Here is a 24849-nt window from a genome sequence, read left to right on the forward strand (position 1 = left end):
TTCAAAAGTGCAGACAGTTTGTCAAGAAGTTATTTCCAGGATGACTGCGTTACCTTGGCACATGAGCATTAACTGTTGAAACAAACACTATGGGCAGAGAAGGAAATGTGGAACAATCATTTAAGTTAAAATAGATTACAGCTTCACTTCTGTTAGATGGAGTAGTATTAATATTTCTCACCAGGGAATACATAAGTAACTTGGCCTTGATGTTTACACAGAGCAGTCTTTCTGGGAAGACCCTTGCCTAGTCATTGTGCAAAGACTAGTGAAAGAATACCAGAAAATATTTTAGTTACACAAGTTTTTACCACAGCTACTCAAAGCAGTAAACTGTAGTTTCCAGACATGCAAAATTTCAAATTATGTAAAGTATTTTTATAACCTCTCTCTATAATATTAAGAGCTAGTTGAATGGTAAGTAATTTCCCCTCTTTTAGTCCTATCAAAAAGTATTTAAAACTCCACGTATCTGATTGGCAATTCAACTCTAAAACTGTACAAGTAGATTATACAATCTGATAGTTACTCCAGTTTTATACCAGTGTAACGACAATGCAGTCAACTGTTACTCTAGATTTACACCACCATAAGAGCAAAATCTCAGCCAAGAACTTGCATTTGATACAAGCTTTTACCATTTCACCAACATTTCCCAAACAGGGACAGGATTGGAATCTTTAAACCAGACTCTACTCATAGAAAGAAGAATTTTGTAACCACAAGTGTGTAAAACAAAATTAGAATGGTTTCTTTCATGCATGTTTTAAAACTAAGCAAAAAGTGTATAAACTAACACTACTCATCTTCCCTTTCCTACTTATTTTTTCCATGAAATTATGACAATACTGAGTCTGAGAGTTGACTGTCACCAAAAACAAGTTTAGCTTTTACTGCAAGAATAAGCAGAGTAAAAAACTAATTCAAACGTATCAAAAGAGTAATCAGAAGGGAAGAGTATTGCTGTTTTATTTAAGTGTGGTTTATTCCAATGTGAAAGTTCCAATTTCATTTTAATAGCTGAAAGTCTCTAGTCGTTATGGTCATTCAAAACCATAAAGTGGAAAGAGGGTTAGAAAGTCAACTCCAGTACCATCTCAGAATTATTTAGGGGAAAATTTAATCAATATGCATCAAATGACCTTTACAATAACTGCAATACTGACAACCATGACACTTTAATATGCTTTTCAAAATGGTGGGGGTGGTTTCCCTGGAAGTAAATACAAAAAAAAAAAAAAGTCTACTCTTGAGCCATTAATATGTGCATTATTAGAACAAGCTCCTGCAAGTAATCTTGATAAACCCAAGATAAGGTATAGCCACTTAAACTGATGCTAATATCTAAACACATTCACATTTCAAATCTGAAATTTATTTGTATACTTTTGACTAAAGGATTTGTTTTCAAATTAAACAATTTAAATTGCATATTGAATTCTGAAATACCAACACATTGTATAAATAACAGCTTAAAGAGGATTTGTTAAAATACAGAAAATATGCAATTTTCAACTTGCTTGAGAAACTTTGCAATAGAGGTGACAGGAATTGGGTTGGCCAAAGATTGTTTTTCTTTTTGAATAAAGACTGCAATGTCTGTAGTTTCATTTACTTTTGCTGATTAAGAACCTACCAAATATAACTACAACCCCACTTCTCCCGCCCCCAACCCTCCCAAAACTCCCCGAAGTTACTTTTCTAAAGGCTGTAGAAATGGTAAAGAAACATTACATTTTTAACTGTATAAGCATGAAAACTTAAAGCTATAGACACTGCAGGTCAATTCAAACAGTATTCAAGAGTCCTATAAAAGTGAACGAGACATGTTTGTTTCCATTGCTCCATCAGACAATTCAAGAGTTAAGTTTGCATGATAGCAGCGACGTAGATCTTTGCTGGTCCAATTAAGTGTTCCAAGTTGATTTTTTTTTTTTCAGTTTGGCCCACTGAAGTCCAGTAATCAGAATAGTCAGTTCAAAACACAGAAATAAGAGCAAAGACTCCATATAATAAAGCACAGGGATATGCTACTAGAAGCTGTTGTCCTTCCATTGCTAAGGCAGAAATGAAGATTTTGGAAGCAGAAAAACTGCACCATCCAATAATCCCAGCAGTGAGAATAATTCCCATCATTCCCCTGTAACATACAAGAAAAGAGCAGTTTAAAAAGGTAGGTGTGTGTGCGCGCGCGCTTAGACAAATGCAGGAATTAGAATATTTTCTAGTAAGTTAAATATGTTTCAAAGGTTGATTGTTTTTAAACTTTATACTGAATTTTATCATTGAGGGTTTTTAAATAAAAAGTACAAGGAATTTCAGTAAATATAAAATTAGTATTACTATTCAGTAAAGCTTTGAGAATGACTAGTTAAAAAAGACAAATTAAGTTCTAAGTACAAAAAGGTTTAGAACTGAGTAAACTCAAAACAAGGTGTTCCTTTGTACTTCTGTACAAGTAGCTTTCTGTGATGAGTAATGAAGTTAGTGATTTTCTTTTATGCTGGGCATTTAACTTAGTTTTCCAGACTCAACATTAATTAAAATTTAATCTATATTTCTTAAATTATTTTAGCTTTCTATATCCTGATATACAACTTGTTTGAGTTGTTTGACAAGTAAATATGTCTGAAGTATGCTATATAATTTGAATCTAAAAGTAATTTGTAATAACTGAAAATGGACAGTGTGAATAAGTGTTCATGCTGTGTAAACATTTACTTCATTTGACAAATCAATTATTAATATAGTATAAATTCCATCTAACAGAACTCCCCCGCAATGGGAGAAAAATCCGCAATATATGGAAGCAGGTTTTTATTATAAATAGTTAGTATTGATACTTACTGCAAAGAAAATATAACTGCAAAACTGGAAAGCAGGATCATAGGAAGAAGACAGTATCCCAGGACACTAGCAACGCAGCCAAATGAGACGCCCGTCATGCTCATTAAGTTCAGCAGGCAAAACATTCCTAAACATCCAATTGCACTAATTCCATACACATACCCAAACTGAATTTTACCAACCTAAAGATGAGAGGAGTAACACAAGTTAAACATGTTTTGTCTTCAAGTTGACTAAATACTGCATTTTACAAATAATAAGGAGAGTATAAGATTGTGGTAATCTTTGACCTAGTGATGAATCTGAAGTAGAATTTAGGGGATAAAGATGAAGAGGATTAAGAAAGGCATCCCACAAATAATCCAAACAGAGTACTTGTATAATGTCCAATAGGCATATTTACCATATCAGTTTTCAATTACAAAAAGTGGTGCATCTAACCAGCTGCAAACTTAGTGCGCTTATGTAACGTAGTTCTAGTTGGGCTACAAAATCTTATGAAGTCTGCTTGATTTACTCCATTATATTTGCATATTGATCCTACTCTGAAGATTATCTGAATGTTTTTTTTATCAGCACCTTTACTATGAAAATAATCAACTACTAAATAAAAAATGTAAATTAGCAATGCACTGAAAAATGTTCCATGTGACATAACTCTTTCCATCTCTACCAATGATTCAGATTCTTGATTTTTGCCTCAAGGGGGTAAATTGTTTTTTGTGAAGTGCCATGCATAGCTATAGCACAGTGTAAATTCATCATCATCATAAAATATTTCAAGTTTTTTTTTTCAAGAGCCAGCACCCTGTACCCCCACACTCTGCCCAAGACCAGAGCCCCCTCCTGCACCCAAACTCCCTCCCAGAGCCATCACCCCTCACCCCCTCCTGCATCCCAACCCCCTGCCCCAGGCTCAATCCGGAACCCCCTCCCACATTGCAAACCCCTCAGCCCCAGCCTAGAGCCTGCACCCCCTCCTGAACCCCACCCCCCCTACCCCCAGCCCGGTGAAAGTGAGTGAGGGTGGGGGAGAGTGAGTGACAGAGAGAGGGGGGAGACTGAGTGAGTGGGGCGGGGTAGATCCTGGGTTGCCATTAAATTCAAAAAGTGATCCTGGGCATAAAAAGGTTGGAGACCACAGGTCTGTTCCCATTGAAGCCTATAGGTCAATCAGCAAAAATTAACAGTTTTGGCTACTGTTTTGCTGATTTGGTGGTAAATCATGCCTAATAATGCTGACATTGTTGGTGGTGTCCACCAAGTCTAATGTCAACCATAGCAATATAATTTTAAAAAGTAATTGAATAATTGTGAACCTCCTTTATTAGTAATTTTTTTCTTAAAGACAATCAGCTAAAAACACCACCAACAATAAACCAAGGGCTTTTCTACATTACCCGCTGGATCGATGGGCAGCGATCAATCCAGTGGGGGTCGATTTATCGCGTCTAGTCTAGATGCGATAAATCGACCGCCAAGCGCTCTCCTGTCGACTCCGGTACTCCACCAAGGCGAGAGGCACAGGCAGAGTCGATGGGAAAGTGTCAGCCGTCGACTTAACGCAGTGAAGACACCATGGTAAGTAGATCTAAGTACATCGACTTCAGCTACGTTGAAATTGCGTAACTTAGATCGAGCCGCCCTCTCCCCGCCCCCAGTATAGACCACACCGAAGTATACTGAACAAAGAAATACTAGAATAACTCAAAGTAAAATTTCAATGCATCAGAAACTGGCATGATAGAAAAATCTACTAAATGTATAAACGGAATATGTATCAAGAGCCAAAACCATAGATAAAGCAACCAAATTAAAACATTTTGTGCAAATAAAACAATTACATTCTATTGAAACTGTGTTTCTGACATCAAACAAGACATCTTGATTTGTACAAGGAGAAGAAATTGAAATATGGTTAAAATTGAAGATTTAACTTTATAAAACTAAGGACAATGAGTCATCTGATCCCCCCTCCCCCAATTGTGACTATGGTCCTCGGTCTTCATGACAATAGAAGCCATATTACACAAAAGCAAGATATGCAAAGAAGTCACTACATAAAGCAACATGGCACATTACATACTGAGCTTGAAGGGCTTGACCCAAAGCGTGGTGAGGACAATGGAAAGACTTCCATCAAGGGGCTTTGAATCAGGCCCCAAATCATGTACTAATGAACCACAAATCCTTGGTCAAGGCCTGTTTTGTGACTTCCAGGCCATGGAGATTCTTATGAGAGACCCAAGGATAATTTAGCTTTTCTCAATGTTTTTGGACTATGATTAACACATTAATATTTTGCAATCTGTATCTTACCAGCAATAACGTGGCTCCAAAGGCAAGACAGAAGACCATTGGTCCTGCCAAATCAGTCTCATTCATGATGCTGCCATCTGCTACTTTTAATGGGTGTAGCACTGTTAGTGTCTTCTGCCAGATGTGGTCGAAATTGATCCCTAATTCTACAGGTTACATGAAAAGAATTATGCAGATTTGTTTCCCTTTTTATTTCTCCTTTGCCCCCATTTTCTTCACCATTTCTTTTTCCTGCCCCGTCACTTTCAAATCTGCTCCAGACTGAAGGCAAGACAATGAAGGTTATCAAGTGCCGTTCTTTAGATGACTAAAGAATGATAGGAGACATTCCATCTCTCCTTTATGGGGTTGAGCGCACTGTCTCTGTGGCACTCCAGTTCTCAACTACTCAGGAGTGAGGGACTGCTAGTCTCTAAGGCCCAGATTCTCCAATCAGATCTCCTTGGGCAGACCCAATGACAGGATTGCTTCTAAGACTGACCCTCTGCATTGTACAGTTTTGATTTACCAACTCAAATCTAGCTATGTAGATTAGTAAACGAATTTTGCTTAGTAATAGAATGTACATGATCTGCTTCCATCCAAAGTGTACTTCCCTCGTCATTAGTAACAGGAAAGGTAATTTGTCATAAACTCTGACTGAGAGCATAACAATGTATAGAGAAGGTGAAAAATCCAGCCATCAGTCCAAGTATTCTCAATATCTATCAATTCCGGCACCTTGTATTCTATGTAGGACATATCCTACATCTTTATTACTTCCTTCCTCAAATTAGAATTTGGGTTCTAAACACCAAAAAGTCAGTTATTTATAATTAAAGAGGCACTATCAATTTAAAAAAAAAAGTAACCTTTTGTTGTTGCAAACAACACCTATTATAACAGACTGAGGAAAAACATCTGTGCTTTTATTCCCACATTTGACATAATGCCATGTACAGTCAATTTCCCATGTAATTTGTGTGACTTTCACAGACCAATAGGGGAGAGAAATAAAGATAATGTGACTGTAAAGTGAGAAATTGGCAGGGGAACTCAGAGGCAGGCATGACAGATGCAATTAAAAAAAAAATTAGAAGTTAGTTAACTAGAGAGAACATTCCTTACTTCTCAGATTACCCCCAAGTTAGGGGCAGTTTTGGAGATGAGTAGTAAAGAACAAGTTATACCTTCTAGTAAGGGTGGCTCATCCTCAAAATTGCTTCCATAGAAAGACTGTGCTGTAGTTGGAGTGTATGTTTGTGTTGGCTGGTAAATCTGCCCTGTGTAAGGCTGCTGTTGCTGCATCATCTCTGGAGGGACAAATCCACTTTGCTGAGAGTAGTCATAGCCACTATATTGTCTGTAGAGAACAACATAATATTACTGGCAGGCACAGATTTTTTTGTAAACCTTTCCCCAGTCACATAAGACACTCTTTTGATAACAACTTAATATACAATACACAATCTTGTTTAGCTAATTTTTTAAATGAAGTTAATTGCTCCTCCCACCCTAAATGTGTAGGTGCACAGATGCACTCACCCCAACCCACCACAAGGAGTAAAGTGTGACTTGAAAAGGTATATGGGTTTATGGACTCCTTATCTCCAGGCCTCTAATTTACGTAATCCGGTCAAATCTTGCTTAGCTTATAAGATTTTACACCTTTTTACCATCAGATATCACATAGTGATAAAAAATTTAGACACCTATAAGTACACCTCTACCCCGATATAAGGCGGTCCTCTGGAGCCAAAAAAATCTTACCGCGCTATAGGTGAGACCAAGTTATATCAAACTTGCTTTGGCCCCCCTGCTCCTTGTCCCCTAACTGTCCCCTCCAGAGACCCCCGTCCCTAATCACCCCCAGGACTCCACCCCCTACCCAACCCCCCTGCTCCCTGTCCCCTGACCTCTATCCACCCCCCCTACCCCGCCAGGCACTCACCGGCAGCGGCGGGAAGCGGAGCAGCCCAGCCCCAGCCCGCTCCACTCCACCAGTTCCCAGCTGCGGCACTCCGCTTCCTGCCGCAGGTGAGTACGGGGGGCATCCTTTTCCCAACCTCCCCGCACTCACCAGTGGCGGGAAGTGGAGCGCTGCGGCTGGGAGCTGACGCACTGATCCACCGGAGCGCTGCTTTACCACATTGTATGCGAACCCGTGTTACATCGGGTCAGGTTGTATCGGGGTAGAGGTGTAGTAGCATTTTCAGCCCAAAATTAATCCAAGCCCATTTAATTTGAAAATATGACAAGATTGGGCCTACAGAAGACTGGCAAAAGGTATCTGTCAATTCAAATATAGCCCCTTCAGTTGTATATCTGATTCCTATAATTTATCAAATGACAGCATGAATTTATACTCAGTATTAAATCCTATATTTAACAGAGCTCTATCTTGAAAGGAGATCCCAAGTCTTCATATTGTTTAAGCTTCCTATATGATATTTTCATAGAGTTAAGACAGCCTGGTCAAATTGACTATCTTCCCCCTTCCCATATAACATTTGTATCAGACACCACTCTTAGCATACATGTGATGAGGATTATGACATTCAGAGAGTAAGCACACATTATGACATCTACCATCATGACCTGATGCAGATGACAACCTTAGTAATATTTCAGTTTCTAACTCAAATTTTCCAAAACTCTGGTCACAGAAGACTTTTGAATACAAGCTGTTTGAACTGTGTGGTTGCGCCCACACACTTCAAAATAAAAAGATTTTAGCACTTTACTATCTCACAGGTAGCCTGAAACTAGTACTGCAAAATTTCACCAGTAAAGAATCACTACTGTGACACCCAGAGGGGTACCTAATCACTTCTGAGAAACCTCCTCTTATAGATGTTACATAAAAATATTGTTATGTTGTATATCTAATACAGTATTGTTCAATAGTTCTCTTTTTTCCATTCATTATGTAAGTGTAAGTACATTGTATAATTTAATGCTAATAAGTTCTTTCTGTACATCAATGAAGGAAACTGCCAAGACTGTAGAGAGACATTTAAGAAAAAATGTCTAACTTCATTACAATGGTCTGTATTTTCCCTTTCTCCATCTGCTCAAAACCCACGCCCAGAAGGGACTCTCCACAAGCAAATCTCCTTTTCCACCCCTATGGAAGGAAAACTCAGACACCTCTGCAGCACTGTGATCCTCTGGACCCTTCTGCTCTTTGTCCCCTACCTCTTCCCTACCTGCTTTTCCCCACCCACACAGAAATTCCCCTTTCTAAGCCTTCATGCCTTCTCAAATAGATGAACACGACTTGTCGGTGAAGAATCAATATGGCTTTTTGTACAGAGAAATCATGTCTCACCCATCTATTAGAATTTTTTGAGGGGGGGGGGTCAACAAACATGTGGACACGGGTGATCCAGTGGATATAGTGCACTTGGACTTCAGAAAGCCTTTGACAAGATCCCTCACCAAAGGCTCTTGAGCAAAGAAAGCATTCATGGGATAAGAGGGAAGGTCCTCTCATGGATCAGTAACTGGTTAAAAGACAGGAAACAGGGTAGGAATATCAGTTTTCAGAATGGAGAGTGGTAAATAGGACTGTCCCCCAGGGATCTGTACTGGGACCAGTGCTGTTTAACATATTCATAAATGATTTGGAAAAAGGGGTAAACAGTGAGGTAGCATAATTTACAGATGATACACAATTATTCAAGATAGTTAAATCCAAAGCAGGTTATGAAGAGTTACAAAGGGATCTGACAAAACTGGATAACAAAATGGCAGATGAAATTCACTGTTGACAAATGCACAGTGGAAAACATAATCCCAACTATATATACAAAATAATGGGATTTAAATTAGTTGTTACCACTCAAAAAAAAAAAAAAAGATTTTAGAGTCATAGAATCATAGACCTGTAGGACTAAAAGGTGTAGGGATGCATAGCTCCCGAATCGCCAGCCCACGGGCGCGGCAAACTGCTCCCATGGCTACGAGGCAGGAGTGACCTTCAATCCAGCGTTTGTGTTTGGGAAACTTATTTGGCTGATTTGATTGTACCCTCGCAGCTGGTGTTCACGCGCTCAAGAGATGGGTTCGTTATCTTATGTGCATGTATGCTGCCTGGCTTTTCTATGCGCAAGAATGTAACCACTAAGAAGAGTTGTAAACAAAGTAAGGAGAGAAATAAAAACCCCAGGAAAAGTTTTCCTGGGAGGCTTTTTGCAAGAGGCTTGTAAAGCTCTCTAGCTACCACAGACCTGGCGTTCTGTTTCCTTTCCTGCGTCGTCACCACAGCTGGTGACCCCGACGTGATACCCCTCTACTCACCGGCTGGATACGCCGAGCGCGCCCGCGGCTGTTTGCCGCCCCTTATTCGTGAGTATGGGGGGGAAACTTTCCAGTGCCCAGAAGGAGCACGCAAGAGAGTTACAAGAGATTATACGACAGCGATCATGTGTCGCTGTCCCGGTCGCTCATATTGAGGACCTCCTAAGGGAAATAGATCGCCAGTGCCCCTGGTATCCAGACTGCGGGTCATTGCAGCTTTTTGATTGGATACAGATTGGGATCACCTTGTATAGTAAACCCCGTGCCCCAGTTCAGTGCCTGCTGCTCTGGCAGCGTTGTAAGGAGGCACTGGAGGGGATCGGCCCCAACAGCCCCAAGCCGGTCCCCCTTTTGCCCCCAGGTGATGGGCCACCCCCCTCCTGCCCACAGCTGACCCTCCCTGCGCCGCCGCCCGTGGCGGCGCCCCCCTGCCTACCGGTCGGGCAGGGGGGCGCTGTCGCCGCGGCGGTGCGGCAAGCGCGTGAGGCCGGTCTCTTGACCGATGAGGAATCCAAGTGTGGGTTCGAGGCGTTTCCCGTCTCTTGGCGGGATAATGGAAATGGGGGGCAGATAGTGGACTGGGAGGCTCTCCCCTACTCAGTTCTGCGCGAGCTCCGCAAGGCAGTTCGTGAGACCGGGGTGCGGTCCACTTTCACCCTGGGGATCTTGGAAGGTGTGTCAAACGGTTACTTCTTGCTCCCCCAAGATTGGAAAGACATGTGTCGCATGGTGCTGTCTCCCGCGCAATACGTTGTGTGGGATAGCGAGTACCAGCGAGAGGCGCTTGCAGCAGCGGCGCAAGGTGGGGGGGCTTATCTTGCTGAGCAGTTATATGGCACAGGGCAGTTTTCGAGCATCCCCGAGCAGGCGGCGGGCACGCCCCGGGTAGCTTTTCCCATCATTGGCCAGTGTGTCCGTCGCGCGTTCCGCAGGGTCCCCGCTGCAGGCGAGTCCTCTAAGTCCTTTGCGGTTACTCGGCAGGGTGCCACCGAACCATTCCACCAGTTTATTGACCGCCTCCAAGAGGCAGTCCAGAGGCAGATTGATAACCCGCAAGCCCAGACTGAACTAATGATAAAATTGGCTTACGAAAATGCCAATGCAGACTGCCGCCGTGCCATGCAGGCAGTGGTCGGGCGCCCCGGGTATACCCTGGCAGAATTGCTGCAGGCGTGTGCTGACGTAGGCACTCAGACCCATCAGATGGCCCTGCTGGCAGCTGCCCTGCACAAGGGGCAGAAGCCTCAGGGGAACTGCTTTAACTGCCAGAAGCCCGGACATTTTTGGCGGGAGTGTCGGGCCCCTGCGGGGGGCATGTGTAAAAACAAACCCAAGCCCCGGACAGACCAGAGGCCCCGCACGCTGTGTCCGAAATGCAAAAAGGGCTACCATTGGGCTGCGCAGTGTCGCTTGGCCGGGGGTGACAGCCGGGTCTTGGCTGCTAACCGAGACAACCCCCCGGGAAACTAGTAGGCGGGCCTGCGACCAGCCCGAGACCCAAGGCCGCGCCCCTCTCCGTGCACGACGCCCCCGCCGCCACAAGGGGCAGTGCGGGGATTGACCTTGTTAATCAGGAAAATATGGATATCACTCTCCCCGGGGAGGTCCTCCTCATGCCGTCCCAGATTCAGGGCCCGCTGCCGGAGGGCATGGTGGGCCTTGTCCTACCCCGCTCGTCCGCCAGCAAGCAGGGCCTGTTTGTGGTGCCTGGGGTGGTGGATTCGGACTATGGTGGAATTATCCATGTTCAACTGTGGAGTCATCTCCCGAAACGGCTGTTTCAGGGAGATGCCTGGGCACAACTCATACTTGTGCCCTACTCCCTTCCGGCAGGGGGAAGAAACGTTCCCCGAACCGGAGGCTTCGGGTCCACCGACCAGCGCACTATTCACCCACAAGTGGCAGCAGTTGTTAAAGACATTGGAGCACCCCAACCCAAACGCATTTACTGCCTCAACGATCAGCCGTTCGAGGGTGTTATCGACTCTGGGGCAGACATTACCGTCATTGCCGCTGCGCAGTGGCCCGCCCATTGGCCCACAGAGCAGGCTCCGGCAGTTTGGGGTGTGGGCGGGGCACAGGACTCACAACGAAGTGCCCGATGGTTGGAGGTTAGGGCGCCCCAAGGCATCCGCCGCGCCCGTATCCGGCCTATCATTCTCCCCGTCCACCTCAACCTGTGGGGCCGTGATTTATTGACACAGTTCACTGCCACCATCCATATCAATGATTAGGCATACGGCCCTCCCCCTCCGTTGGCTCACTGACGAACCCGTATGGGTTGCGCAGTGGCCGCTTCCTTTAGAAAAGCTGGAGGCCCTCCAGCACTTGGTTAATGACCAGCTGAAGGCAGGACGTTTGGAGGAGTCCACTAGCCCCTTTAATACCCCCGTGTTTGTGATTAAAAAGAAATCTGGCAAGTGGCGCCTCCTGCAGGACCTTCGCGCCATTAACAAAATTATACAGCCTATGGGTCCCCTGCAGTGTGGTACCCCTAATCCCAACCTTATTCCCTGTGATTACCGGTTATTTGTAATAGATTTAAAGGATTGTTTTTTTACCATCCCCTTGCACCCTGAGGACCGGGTGCACTTTGCCTTCACTGTTCCGGTTTTGAATCACTCCCAGCCCACTCCACGCTATCAGTGGAATGTGCTCCCTCAAGGCATGTTGAATAGCCCCACCTTGTGTCAGCATTTTGTTGCGCAGGCCCTACGGCCCTTCCGCGCAGCACACCCAGATGCCTTAATTTACCACTACATGGATGACATCCTGGTGGCTCACCCCGTCCTCCCTGATGACTGGCTGGACGAACTGCGCCACCAGCTTGCGGCGTGTGGCCTGGTTGTGGCACCGGACAAGATCCAGCGTCAGCCACCCTTTTTGTATCTTGGTCACCGCATGCTCCAGTCATATGCCCGTCCAGTTTGTCCCGAGTTGGTATTGCCCAACCCTCTTACGTTTGTACAGCTTCAACAGTTATTGGGGTCCCTTAATTGGATTCGTCCTTTTTGCCCTCTGACTACCTCCATGCTGTCCCCTCTTTTTTCTGGCCTTCGGCAGGGCCGTCTCCCCGGAGATATCATTCCCGTTTCCCAGGAACAGCGCCAAGCGGTCACCCTCATTAACCAGACCCTGGCCCAGGTGTGGGTCGACCGCCGAGAAAGGGAACAGCCCCTTTTTGCCATTTTGCTTCCCACACTCTCACAACCGACAGCTGTCCTCGCCCAGGAGGGGGCGGCAGCGCGTCTTCGTTTAATTGAATGGATTTATTTGACCCACTCCCCTCCGCATACTATTCAGACACTCCCTCAACAGGCCGCAGAGCTGATTTTTAAAGTGCGAGAACGGTCCCGTACCCTCTTGGGTTGGGACCCCGTTGCCATTATTGTCCCCATCCCGGCTAAAGACTGGGAACGCACTGTCTCTTGCAGTGCCACCCTCCAATTGTCTCTTGCTGACTATGTTGGGGAAGTTAAATATCACATTCCCCCTGACCCCCGTCTTTCATTCCTACAACAACGTTGCCTTCACCTCCGGCCGTCCTTGTCAACCGTCCCCATTAAGGATGCACTTACCCTTTTTACGGACGGCGGCCCAACACGAGGTGCGGTCAGCTGGCAGGTGCAAGGCACTTGGCAAGTCCGCTTTACCCTGCCTCAGCGCTCCCCACAGCGCGCAGAGTTGGCTGCTGTCATCCTGGCCTGCCGATGCTTCCAGGATGACCCTTTTAATTTGATTACTGACAGTCTTTATGTTACTAATGTTCTTAAGTCTCTTCCAGGTTCCTATGTGTCGCCCTCCTGTGATGACAATTTGTTGGCCCTTTTTCTTACCCTGCAACAGCTCCTTTCCTCCCGCTCTAGCCCACTGTTTGTGGCACACATTCGCAGTCACACCACACTACCGGGCCTATTAACAGAAGGCAACACGGTGGCCGACCAGGCGGTCAAATCGGTGGCCTCAATTTTTTCCTCCCCAATCGAAAGCCACGCCTTTTTTCATCAATCCGCCAAGGCCCTTGCCAAGCAGTTCACTCTCCCATTGTATCAGGCGCAGGCCATTGTTCGCCAGTGTGACCTTTGCGCTTCTCTCTCCAATAGCCCGGAGGTAGGGGTTAACCCTCGTGGAACCTCGGCCAACCAGCTCTGGCAAATGGATGTTACACATTTCCCTCCCTTTGCCCCCTGGCAGTATCTTCACGTGTGTGTAGATACCTTTTCCCATTATGTGTGGGTCACCCCCCAGAAGGGTGAGGCCTCTCGTCATGTTATTAATCACATGATTCGCGCTATGGCAATCATGGGTCACCCATCCCATCTTAAGACCGACAACGGCCCCGCCTACTGTAGCTCGGCCTTTGCCTCCTTCTGTACCACGTGGGACATTGTCCACACGTTTGGTATCCCGTATAACCCCACAGGCCAGGCCATTGTGGAACGAGCCAATCGTGCGCTCAAACAAGCCCTGGTCCGCCAAAAACAGAAAGGGGGGATTCCCGTAGGCCTTCCTCCCCGCCAGGAATGGCTGGCTGCAGTGCTTTTTACCCTGAATCATTTGAATTTGACTGACAACTACTCTGCAGCAGAATGTCATTTTCGCAGCTACCAGGCCTTGCCCCGCCCCTTTGTTAAATATCGCAAGGCCCCAGACCCTCAGTGGCATGGCCCAGTGCCCCTTATAACGTGGGGACGAGGGCATGCTGCCGTTTCTCTTCCTACAGGTCCGTTGTGGGTCCCGGCGCGTAACGTCCGCCCGTGGCACGGCGATGGCCTGGCACCAGGGACTATCGAACCCCATTCCACAGTTCAACCTACATCTGCAGGATCCCGAGCGTCCTCGCCAGCGCCCCCCGCGGGGGCCCCCGCAGCGCATAACCTGGGGACAGGTTAAAGCCCTTTCATTGCAGGCCGAGCAGCTGCGAGTGCAGCAGCAGCTAGAACCTACCGCAGAAAATTACCTTGTGACATTGTTAGCTTGCCTTAATGCTAATTCACTCCTTATTTTGTGTGTATTGGGGAGTTTCCTGTTGGCCCCTAGCTGCCAAGGCGAACCCCAGATGGAGCAGCGGCTGCAGTTTAACACCTGGGTCCACCTGGCAGAAGTATTAAATCAATCTGATTTCTGCCTGGCCGTTGCCCCGGAAATGCAAGGTCTGTTAAGTACCTGCCTTGTTCCTGTCTGTAAACCACCCAGCAACATCTGGGGTGTGAGACAGTGAAAGAAATGTGTTGTTTTAAGCTTACTGATAATAGTTTTGCATCCAATAGCAGACTAATATGCTGAAATGTTATGTTTAAGCTATCTGCTAGGACGTTTTTCCTCCTTGGTGGGATTATATCTAGTCATAGCCACCCTTAGAGTGGATAAAGACCCTCTTATAGTATGGGGTCCTAGTTTTGATTTTTGGCGTTTTACTTTGCTGCTTTGTTTAATGTTTACCCAATCTAGTGGCATTGTGTATGCTACCCTGCGAAGGTGCTTTGTTTAAACACCGCATCTATAAAATAAAACAGGGGGGGATGTAGGGATGCATAGCTCCCGAATCGCCAGCCCACGGGCGCGGCAAACTGCTCCCATGGCTACGAGGCAGGAGTGACCTTCAATCCAGCGTTTGTGTTTGGGAAACTTATTTGGCTGATTTGATTGTACCCTCGCAGCTGGTGTTCACGCGCTCAAGAGATGGGTTCGTTATCTTATGTGCATGTATGCTGCCTGGCTTTTCTATGCGCAAGAATGTAACCACTAAGAAGAGTTGTAAACAAAGTAAGGAGAGAAATAAAAACCCCAGGAAAAGTTTTCCTGGGAGGCTTTTTGCAAGAGGCTTGTAAAGCTCTCTAGCTACCACAGACCTGGCGTTCTGTTTCCTTTCCTGCGTCGTCACCACAAAAAGGGATCTTGAGAAGTCTTCTAGTCCAGTCCTCTGCACTTTAAGGCAGGACTGCGTATTATCTAGACCATACCTGACAGGTGTTCTTAAAAATCTCCAGACAGATTCTACAACCTCCCTAGGCACTTTATTCCAGTGCTTAACTACCCTGCATTTAGGGAAGTAGAGCGGAAGAATTACTTCTCGTGTCTTGATTACAACACTCCTGCTAATACATCCCAGAATGATATTTGTTTTTTTTGCAACAGTGTTACACTGTTGTCTTCTATTTAGCTTGTGATCCATTATGATTCCCAGACCCCTTTCTACAATACTCCTTCCTAGGCAGTCATTTCTCATTTTGGCATGTGTGCAACTGATTGTTCCTTCCTGGATGGAGTACTTTGCATTTGTCCTTATTGAATTTCATCCTATTTACTCCAGACCATTTGTCCAGATCATTTTGAATTGTAATCCTATCCTCCAAAGCACTTGCAACCCTTCCCATCTTGGTATCATCTGCAAACTTTATAAGTGTATTCTCTATGCCATTATATAAATCATTGATGAAGATATTGAACAGAACCGGACCCAGAACTGATCCCTGTGGGATACCACTCGATAAGTCCTTCCAGCTTGCTTGTGAACCACTAATAAATTCTCTCTGGGAATGGTTTTCCAACCAGTTCTGCAGCCACCTTATAGTAGCTCCATCTAGGTTATATTTCCCTAGTTTGTTTATGAGAAGGTCATGCAAGACAGTATGAAAAGCTTTACTAAAGTCAAGAAATACCACATCTACTGCTTCCCCCCATTCTTTGAAAACATCTGATCAATGTACAGTGACAGTCAAAAAAAGCTAACAGAATGTTAGGAACCATTTGGAAAGAGAGCAATAAGACAGAAAATATCATAATGCCACTATATAAATCCATGGTACAGCCATATCTTGAATACTGTGTGCAGCTCTGATCACCCTATCTCAAAAAACATATATTAAAATTGGAAAAGGTGCAGAGAAGGATAACAAAAATGATTAAGGGTATGGAACAGCTTCCATATGAAAGGCGATTAAGGAGATGGGGACTTTTCAACTTGGAAAAGAGATGACTAAGGGCGGATATGATAGAGATCTATAAAATCATGAATGGTGTGAAGAAAGTGAATAAGGAAGTGTTATTTACTCCTAGACAACACAAGAACCAGGGGTCACCCAATTAATAGGCAGCAGCTTTAAAACAAAAGGAAGTTGTTCTTCATACAACGCACAGTCAACCTGTGGAACTTGTTGCCAGGGGATGTTGTGAAGGTCAAAACTATAACTGAGTTCAAAAAAGAATTAGATAAGTTCACGGAGGATAGGTACATCAATGGGTATTAGCCAAGTTGGTTAGGGCCACAACCCCATGCTTTGGGTGTCCCTAGCCTCTGACTTCCAGAAACTGGGAGAGGATGGCAGAGGATGGATTACTCGATAATTGCTACTCTGTTCATTCCCGCTGAAGCACTGGGTATTGGTCACTGTCAGAAGACAGGTTACTGGACTAGATGGACCACTGGTCTAACCCAGTATGGCCATTCTTATCTAGAACAGTTTTGTTGTTAGTGTGTGTTTAAGTGTTAGAGATGTAAAGAAATGCAATCACAGACAGGATAAACTAATACTATACAAGTTAGAGAATGGAAAAAAATATACAAATTACTTATTGTATGGTTCTCCACTTCCACTGTAATCATAGGAATGTGTCTGGTCATCAATGCTATAACTTGTTTGGTAGAAATCTGTATTGAAGTTGTCAAACCCAGACATTGCAAATTATCTGTAAAATAAGAACATCAAAGCTTGTATGAGTCACAAAGGGTTACTTTGGCCTCTGGCTATCATACAACTCTAATAAATTGTTGATATGGCAGACTTCTCATTGTTTTTGTGGATACAGACTAACACGGCTACCCCTCTGATATATGTAATACTTTAAAAATGGTGTCTACATCTCTGTGTGTGTAAATGTATAACATTTTACAGCGCTGTAAGAGATCAAAAGACATAAATTATAATGGATATAGTGTTTCCTTCCATACTAATACATAAGTTAAATGTGTCACCGGTATGATTAATAGTTACAATGGAGATGTGTTAACGGTCCAAGCAACAACAGGCGCTATACAGCCAGGGAGCTACACCACAAACCTCGCTGCGTTTTCAACATTACAAGTACGAGGTACAGCTTTAAGTAACAACAAAATGTGTGTTGCCCACACAGCACGTTCACGGCCCTGACCCCCCAATCCGTACGCCCACCCCCAATTCCTGCCACTGTCTCCCAGTAACCTGGGGCCAATCAGCTCACGCCTCTGTGCCTCAGTTTCCCCCTCTGGAAAGCAGGGACCCCGACTCAATCTCCCGCTAGGGAGCAGGGACTCGGAGCTGTTGTGAGGGGCCTGGGAGAGCCGCGGGACAGGGTGGGTCGAGCCCCGGGGAGAATGGGTTGGGCTGGGGAAGGGGCTCACCGTTGGTGTCCGCTCGCGGTCAGGGGAGCGGCCCCGCGGCAGGACAGGGAACTAGCGGCCCCTACCTGGCCGCAACCTCACCTGGCAACCCCTCCTCGCAGCGCTGAGAGAATCCCCCCGGCTGCCGCCCCTCACCCTCCTCCGGTGCGACGTGTCACGAAACAAACGAACCACTTCCGGATCAAGCGGGACGGGGCATGCGCAGCGGCGGTTCCGGCTCTCCCCGAGACCTTCGAGGGACTGAGCATGCGCCCTAACGTCTCTCGGGTGGCGCTGGGTGAGCATGCGCAGGGGAGCGTGTTTGGCGCAGTGAGGGTTACGGTGCTGGGGCTACGTGAGGAGACGGGAGGGGGGACAGGGGAAGGCGGGAAGAGGGATGGATGGCTGGGGAGGCGTTGGCTGCCACTCCCCCTCTTTGATGGGAAGGGGTCTGGGTCCCCTCCTGTCATGGCTCTGGCCTCGCTGGAGTCTGCCCCTGTTCATAGTAGGCTCGAGTGCTCGGGTTGGGCGGTCACCTAAGGCTGCTCTCCGCGGCACCCCGACTGCCCAGCTTGCACGCGGGTTTCTAGCTGTGTGAAATGAATGGAAACGTCCAGCATGAACCGGTGCTCCACCCGGTACTGAAAGTATGCCTGCAACTGGGAAAGGGCTCGCTGAGCTAAACGACTGTTTGGGGGACACTCTTGCATAAACCGAGTTCTTGTTTGTTGTTCCCCGTGGTCTGATTTGCTCACCCTGTTTTACATTAGTGAAGTTTGGGGACTTCTCTTGAGAGAGTGCTCCACGGCCCAATAGCTCTCACTGTTTGGGGATGTTTACTATTTATGGTTCTGGTATGCTTTCCTTTCTCTCTGATTGTTTCATTATTTTACTAATGACTGAAATGAGATTTGCCTATGGAAACTGACATGATTGCAGAAGCCACAGGTAACTGTTGGGGGTGGAGGGGCACAATTCTGAACCCACTCCCCTGGAAAAATATAAACCCTTGCAAAAATCTGGGCAAGCATGTGACCTCCCCCCACCACCTCTGCTTGATTGTTTCAGGGAGGAGTAGTCTAGGTTTCTGTTTTTTGTTGTTTTGTTTTTTCATTTTAATGATCATATTTTTTGCAAACTTCTTGTACTTTCCATGATTTTAAAAGAATAACAATAGTCGTTGGTTCAGAAAGTTAATTATCTAACTCCCTGGGTTCAAAACATGCTGATTTTTATAAAATCTAGCTTTTAATTTTTTCATTTACCTGCTTGTATTTTTCCATGAGTGACCGAACATATTAACTTATTATGAGATGATAGCACTTATGAAATAATAGGGTGGAAAAATCATTGTGTATTTCTACATAGGAGAAAACAAGTTTTAATAGCTGAAGAAAGAAGATCTAAAATGTTTTATACAATGGTAGTTAATGTGAATTACAGTAAACTTTCACAAAAGGAGGGTAACACGACATGTATCACTAGTGTGTATGTATATATATAAAAATATCAGTTTGCTTAGGTTGCTAGGGTTTTTAAATAGAACTGCTCAGTGTTCTTTTTGCTACTGCTTCCCACAGTGTTATCTTATAGACAAATTTCTGCTGGTTATCATTAGAATTTAACAGGATTCAGTATTTGCCTTTAAGAGTGCCAGCTTGTATTAGTCTTGCATGATACAATATTACCAGGACTAACTGCAGCTTCTGGTGATCCAAGACAGTCTCCATAATAGGAACCCTGGAGAGTTTTTTTACGAAGAGATTTTCACAGACATAATGAAAATGTTGGTTATACCAATGGGATTGTGGGCATTTCATCTAATGTCTTGTCACATATTGTAAACAAAGATGTTATTAATGTGTAAACATTGCAAGCTGGAGACCCAGAACAACAGTGCCAATATTAGTGGCTATTTTCACTTTTTAAAGTGAATCAAGTGCTGATAAAATTACATCACTGGAAACTGAAAAGCCTGATTCTGATCACAAGACTGTTTTCGCACTGGTGTAACCACACTAACATTGTTGATTTACACTAGGAGATCAGAACCATGCTCAGAAATCCTATCTTTATGCAAAGGTATAGCATGTGTTGTGGCAGAGCAAGCTTCCCCCACATGACGACTCCACCAATGTGCCTCAACCCTGACATGGTGGAACCACGTCTAGGGAATAGAGATTAGTTTATTTTCCTTGCCTGTTCATTCTTTGGCATCTTTGCTGAGGCTGTCAATAAGCATACCAATTAGTAACTGTGGTGATATTTTTTATGTTAATTCTTTCCCGTATTATGCCATTAACTCCGTCCAAATAGGCTATGAAACAGCCATTAGATAGATGGTAAGGAGCAGTTCTTAATGAGACAAAAATTAACAGTGACATCTTGCTTTAACAAATTCACCCTTCACTTAATAACAATATGTATTGTAGTGTTAGAACAGTAACTAGTTAATCTTCATACGAAACCTGTTAGGGGTATGAAACTTTTTTTATCTCCATTTTACAGACTGGGAAACTTTGCAGAGAGGTGAGCATCAGGACCAGAATTAGTACTCAGGAGTGTCTATTTTTAAGCCTGCGCTTATACCACTGGCTCATTCTACTTACTAATGCATCATAGATAAGGTTGATTGTTTTGATCATCTTTTGAGACTGACCTCATGCATGACCTTCTTTAAACAAAAAAATTCACCAACCGTTATTTATACAGAACTCAAATCACAACAAGAAAAATCACCCTGTCAGGTTAAGAGATCCTGTCTGCCTGTAAGTGTGGTGTTTTTCAATAATTGGCATTTTCATATTAAAAAGATGGGAAATAGTGTGCCATCAAGTGATAAGCAGAACCCCACTGAAGTCGATGGAGAGATTTTCTTAAAATGTAATGGCTTGAAATGGCCTGGTTTTAGATTTCATGACTTTTTTAGGTTATTGAATCACAAGTTTTGGTATTAAAAAGAAATAAATTATGCAGCATAATTTTTTTATTTTGCTGTCGTAGATGCAAAAAAGATGTAAAAACTAACCTGGTAAAACCAACAAAACAAAAAAACTCATCAGGAAAACTACAACTGACATTTCCCCCTTTATATTTTATACACAAGCCTCCTCCTACACTAAGGAATTGCTTGGAAATTTAATCCTATGGAGATTTTTAATGCAGAATTATAATGCTTTGAATATTCTTGGCCCCTACTCTGCTTTCTATTGAGGTTGCCTTTGAAACTCCCCTTGAACTGACTGGGTATATGATCAAATTTTTTTTGGTCTATAAGCCAGAGAGATTTTTAAGTGCAGTATTGTGAATGGTATCACTGTAATAATTTCAAGTCTTGTCTTAGTCCGCTAATGAGGCACTGTGATTTTCTTTCTCTGTGTATAGTTAGTGACTGAAATCTAAAGAAAATTTTAGTCAATACATTTTCTACTGAGTAGTATTTGGTTCAATTTTTCTTCAGTTTCTGAAATAGCTGATTTACAACATTTAAGGGCAGTATCTCAGGGATGAACAGGCAATACATATATTAAAGATTTTTTAAATAATGATTTTAGAGACTTACTGTGATATTTATGTCAGTGTTTTGAAAGAAGATTCCCCATTCCTCATGAGTGAAGAATACAGTTTTCTTTTGATGTTGCTGTGGATACCAAAGGACTCAATCTTGCAAACCTTTCTTCATGTGAATAACATTATTGAAAACAGTGAGGCTACTACTCATGGAAGTAAGAGTTTGTCAGAAATGGTAGTGTTTATTAATCAAAATGTGCCAAGAACATGCTTGTATCCAGATTTAAGTCTTTATTTGGGACATTGCCTGGAACAGTTTTTTGTGAATCCATTAAATCACCAAAATGTTTGTGTTCATGTGGAATTGTTATTTTCTCCTGTTTTATACTGTGTGATGGATGTTGCAGAGTGTTCTTTGATCAATATGTCTCGCCTGTTTTTACTGCATGTTTAAATCTTCCATTTTCCATCAGAAGATGAGCTTGGGATTTGCAGATGTCTGATTTATAGTGGTGTAGACACCATCTTTCCCGTAATTCAGTGTGTCAGTAAGAAGGATCACATAATCTTGAACTGCAGATACTGCAAACTGATAAAATCTTTCTATTTTTTATATATTTTTTTAAACTTTCAGTTTGAATTACAGGACTTAATTTTTGTTTTTTTGCAGTCCTACAGAGAGATGTGGTAAAGTGACAAGTCTCAGTACCTAGTAAAGAAATAGAAAACACAATACAAAGTGGTTAATAAAGCATTTGGAGATTAATTTTACATCATATTTCCAGAATGTCATGCACGCGCACATGTAACATATAGTCAATGTTAATTATTTTATATTTCAGAGATCTCAGAGCTGAGTCGGTTTTTCCCCCCGACTTCCTGATAATTCATTTTCATAGTTGATAGCATGAAGAAGTCAAAGCTATCTGTTTTTCTGCTGATGCATGAGTCTACTGTAGATAACTCCTATTAGTGAAATTTTATGTCTTCACCATTTCCCATGCATCAAAGGAAAACAGGCACCTTATATATTCTGATATGTTGCAAAATTGTTGCTCATCATGAACCCAACCCTGCTTTAGTTATGCATTGTGTGTTTGTATAGTGCCTAGCACAATGGGGTTGAGGCCTTTAGGAGATACTGCAGCACAAATAAATAATAATAATCTAAATCTCACCCAAGTTCATTGGAAGTTTTGGATACAGAAGTAATACAAGACCAGGCTCCAGCAGGTGTTAAAATAATAAAGAATTAATAGTCTCTGTTGCCCAACTCAATGGGAGTTAGGCACTTAAATATCTTTGAGAATCTGGGCTTATGTTCTTTAGAAATCTTAATTGATTTGCATCACCAACTTCTCTGGGCCTCAGATTCTCCATCTGTAAAATGAGAATAATACTACTACCCACTTATCTGAAAGCGGAGTTGTAAAATGTTATATTAAGTGTTTTTTTTTTTTTTTTTTTTATTTTACTGGCCTATTTGATTAGGGCTGGGATTAAAATGTAAAGGTTAATATTGGTCATTGTAATTCCACGTGGTAGTATTACTCTGATATGGAGGGTCAGCGCAAACGTGCCACACCCATGAAGCCTCTTGCTGTGGTGGTGGAGAGTGAATATGCCAGTTTAAGCAGGAAGAGGACCTTCCTCTGTGCAGGAAGGGTTATCCATGTCAGCCCCGACCCCGCGTAGGTCAATGTGTCTGGGGCAGACCCGGGGGAAGGGACCAGGGGATCTGCTTTATATGAATCCAGTGAATCTTGCACACAACACGAGTAGAAGGGTTGGGATAGCTATTCCAGCCCATAGGCTAGAGTATTGGAGCTAGAGCAGTGGTCCCCAACCTTTCAGTGTGGCGGGCATCGGACGACTAGCTGTGAAGAGCGTGGCCGCCGGACAAGCAGCCGCCGAAATTCCGCCGAGAAGCAGCGTCATCAAGAGGCGTCGCCGCCGAAATGCCGCTGAGAAGCAGCATTTCTCTGCTGCTTCTCAGCGGCTGCTTGTCCGGCGGCCACGCTCCTTGGTGGCATCTATATGCGCCCGCTGGCACCGCGTTGGGAACCACTGAGCTAGAGGCTTTAGAAGCATGTGCTGTAACCTCATGGCCTGGCAACGGCTTACCTCCTTAATGCTTCTCCTGCTCTGTTTTACTTTTCGCTTAGGCTTTATGTGGGTGATGTGAATTTAATTCTTAGCAAAGATTTTATTTTTAATCTAACTTCTGAAGCTAAAACACACAGACTATCAGGTTTATAGTATGTGCCAAGTTCACCATGTTTACTTATTTATGCTTATTTATATTGCAATAATCAGCTTTCATCTGGATGGACACATTTTGATTTTATCTGTGGAATATGAGCACAAACAGCACAAGAGAGAGAGGTTTCCACTTCAATGTTAAGGTATATGAGGTTGCTGTGGATTTTTTTTTTTTTTTTTAAGTAACTTTATTCTGTTGTGAACAGTCTCTGCCTCTCCAGGATATTTGTTCTGTTATTCATTAAATGGAAAACCAAACCAAACTGAGTGTTATTGTTAAATCCTGTGTAACTGTGGGGGAAAATATGGATAAAATCCCTCTTGCTTACTCAAACAGAACTCTCATTGGCTTTAAAGGGGAATTTTCTTTAGGTAGAAGAGCAGGATTTGGCCCTACAGCTTGTATACTTTGTATAAATAAATGTTAATTTGACATATTTTTCCTGAAGTTCACAGCTTAGTAACATGAAGTTGTTTTACCTACAGCTGTGCCACCTTGGGCTATGATCTGCTAGCCGTAGATCACCTAAATCAGTGGTTCTCAAACTTATTTGATCAACCCCCTTTTCCCCCCTCTTTGTATCTATAGTTGTTTACTCCCTTCCTCAGAACCCCCAACCCCCCCCTGCTTCTTGTTCCCTGACTGTCCCCTCCTGAGAACCCCCCACCCTAACTGCCCCCTAGGACCCTACCTGTCCCCTGACTGCATGGGTGGCAGGTTTGTAGAAATTTTGGTGGTGCCCAGAACCTGCCCCCCCCACCTGCCTAAGGCTCTGGGAGGAGGTCTGGGGTGCAGGTCCTGGGCTGGGGATTGGGGTGCAGGAGGGGTGCAGGGTGCAGGCTCTGGGATAGAGTTTGGGTGCTGGGTGCAGGCTCCGGGCTCAGGCAGGGGGTGGGTGTGCAGGAGGGGGTGAGGGGTGCAGGCTCTGGGATGGGGTTTGGGGGTGGGAGGTGGTGCAGAGGGAGGGGGTGCAGGCTTTGGGAGAGAGTTTGAGGGCAGGAGGGGGTGTGTGGGAAGGGGAGGGGGTTTGGGATGGAGTTTGGGGATAGGAGAGTATGCAGGGGTGAGGGCTGTGGGTCTGAGGATGAGGGGTTCATGATGCAGGAGGGGGCTCAGGGCTGGGGCAGAGGATTAGGGTGCAGGGGGATGAGGGTTGGGGCTGAGGATGAGGGGTTCATGATGCAGGAGGGGGCTCAGGGCTGGGGCAGAGGATTAGGGTGCAGGGGGATGAGGGCTGGGGATGAGGGGTTTGGGGTGTTGGAGAGGCTTA

General features: G+C 44.3%; 1 protein-coding gene across 3 annotated transcripts; it reads right to left on the reverse strand.

Moving 5' to 3' along the window:
* Nucleotides 1-951: 951 nt before the first annotated feature.
* Nucleotides 952-18017, reverse strand: YIPF5 (Yip1 domain family member 5). Of its 3 annotated transcripts, none has more exons than XM_054037741.1 (6): nt 17909-18017; nt 17020-17136; nt 6336-6499; nt 5167-5312; nt 2848-3029; nt 952-2140 (listed from the first exon to the last, which is right to left on the reverse strand). In XM_054037741.1, the coding sequence occupies exons 2-6, from the start codon at nt 17124-17126 to the stop codon at nt 1978-1980; spliced, it is 762 nt and encodes a 253-aa protein (XP_053893716.1). In that variant the 5' UTR covers nt 17127-17136; nt 17909-18017; the 3' UTR covers nt 952-1977. The 3 variants fall into 3 exon arrangements, with proteins under 3 accessions (XP_053893716.1, XP_053893714.1, XP_053893715.1); XM_054037739.1 differs by having other exon boundaries at nt 6336-6508; XM_054037740.1 differs by lacking the exon at nt 17909-18017 and adding an exon at nt 17828-17902 and having other exon boundaries at nt 6336-6508.
* Nucleotides 18018-24849: the final 6832 nt, after the last annotated feature.

The sequence above is a fragment of the Malaclemys terrapin genome, chromosome 8, assembly GCF_027887155.1.
Source record: "Malaclemys terrapin pileata isolate rMalTer1 chromosome 8, rMalTer1.hap1, whole genome shotgun sequence".
Taxonomy (NCBI): Eukaryota; Metazoa; Chordata; order Testudines; family Emydidae; genus Malaclemys; species Malaclemys terrapin.

Excerpts from the sequence above, each read along its gene's own strand:
- YIPF5 (XM_054037739.1), bottom strand. The coding sequence starts at position 17,126 with ATGTCTGGGTTTGACAACTTCAATACAGATTTCTACCAAACAAGTTAT. Across the intron at positions 5,313-6,335 it reads TGAGCCACCCTTACTAGAAG|AATTAGGGATCAATTTCGAC; the intron begins GTATAACTTGTT and ends TGTAACCTGTAG. Across the intron at positions 2,141-2,847 it reads GCAGTTATATTTTCTTTGCA|GGGAATGATGGGAATTATTC; the intron begins GTAAGTATCAAT and ends TGTATGTTACAG.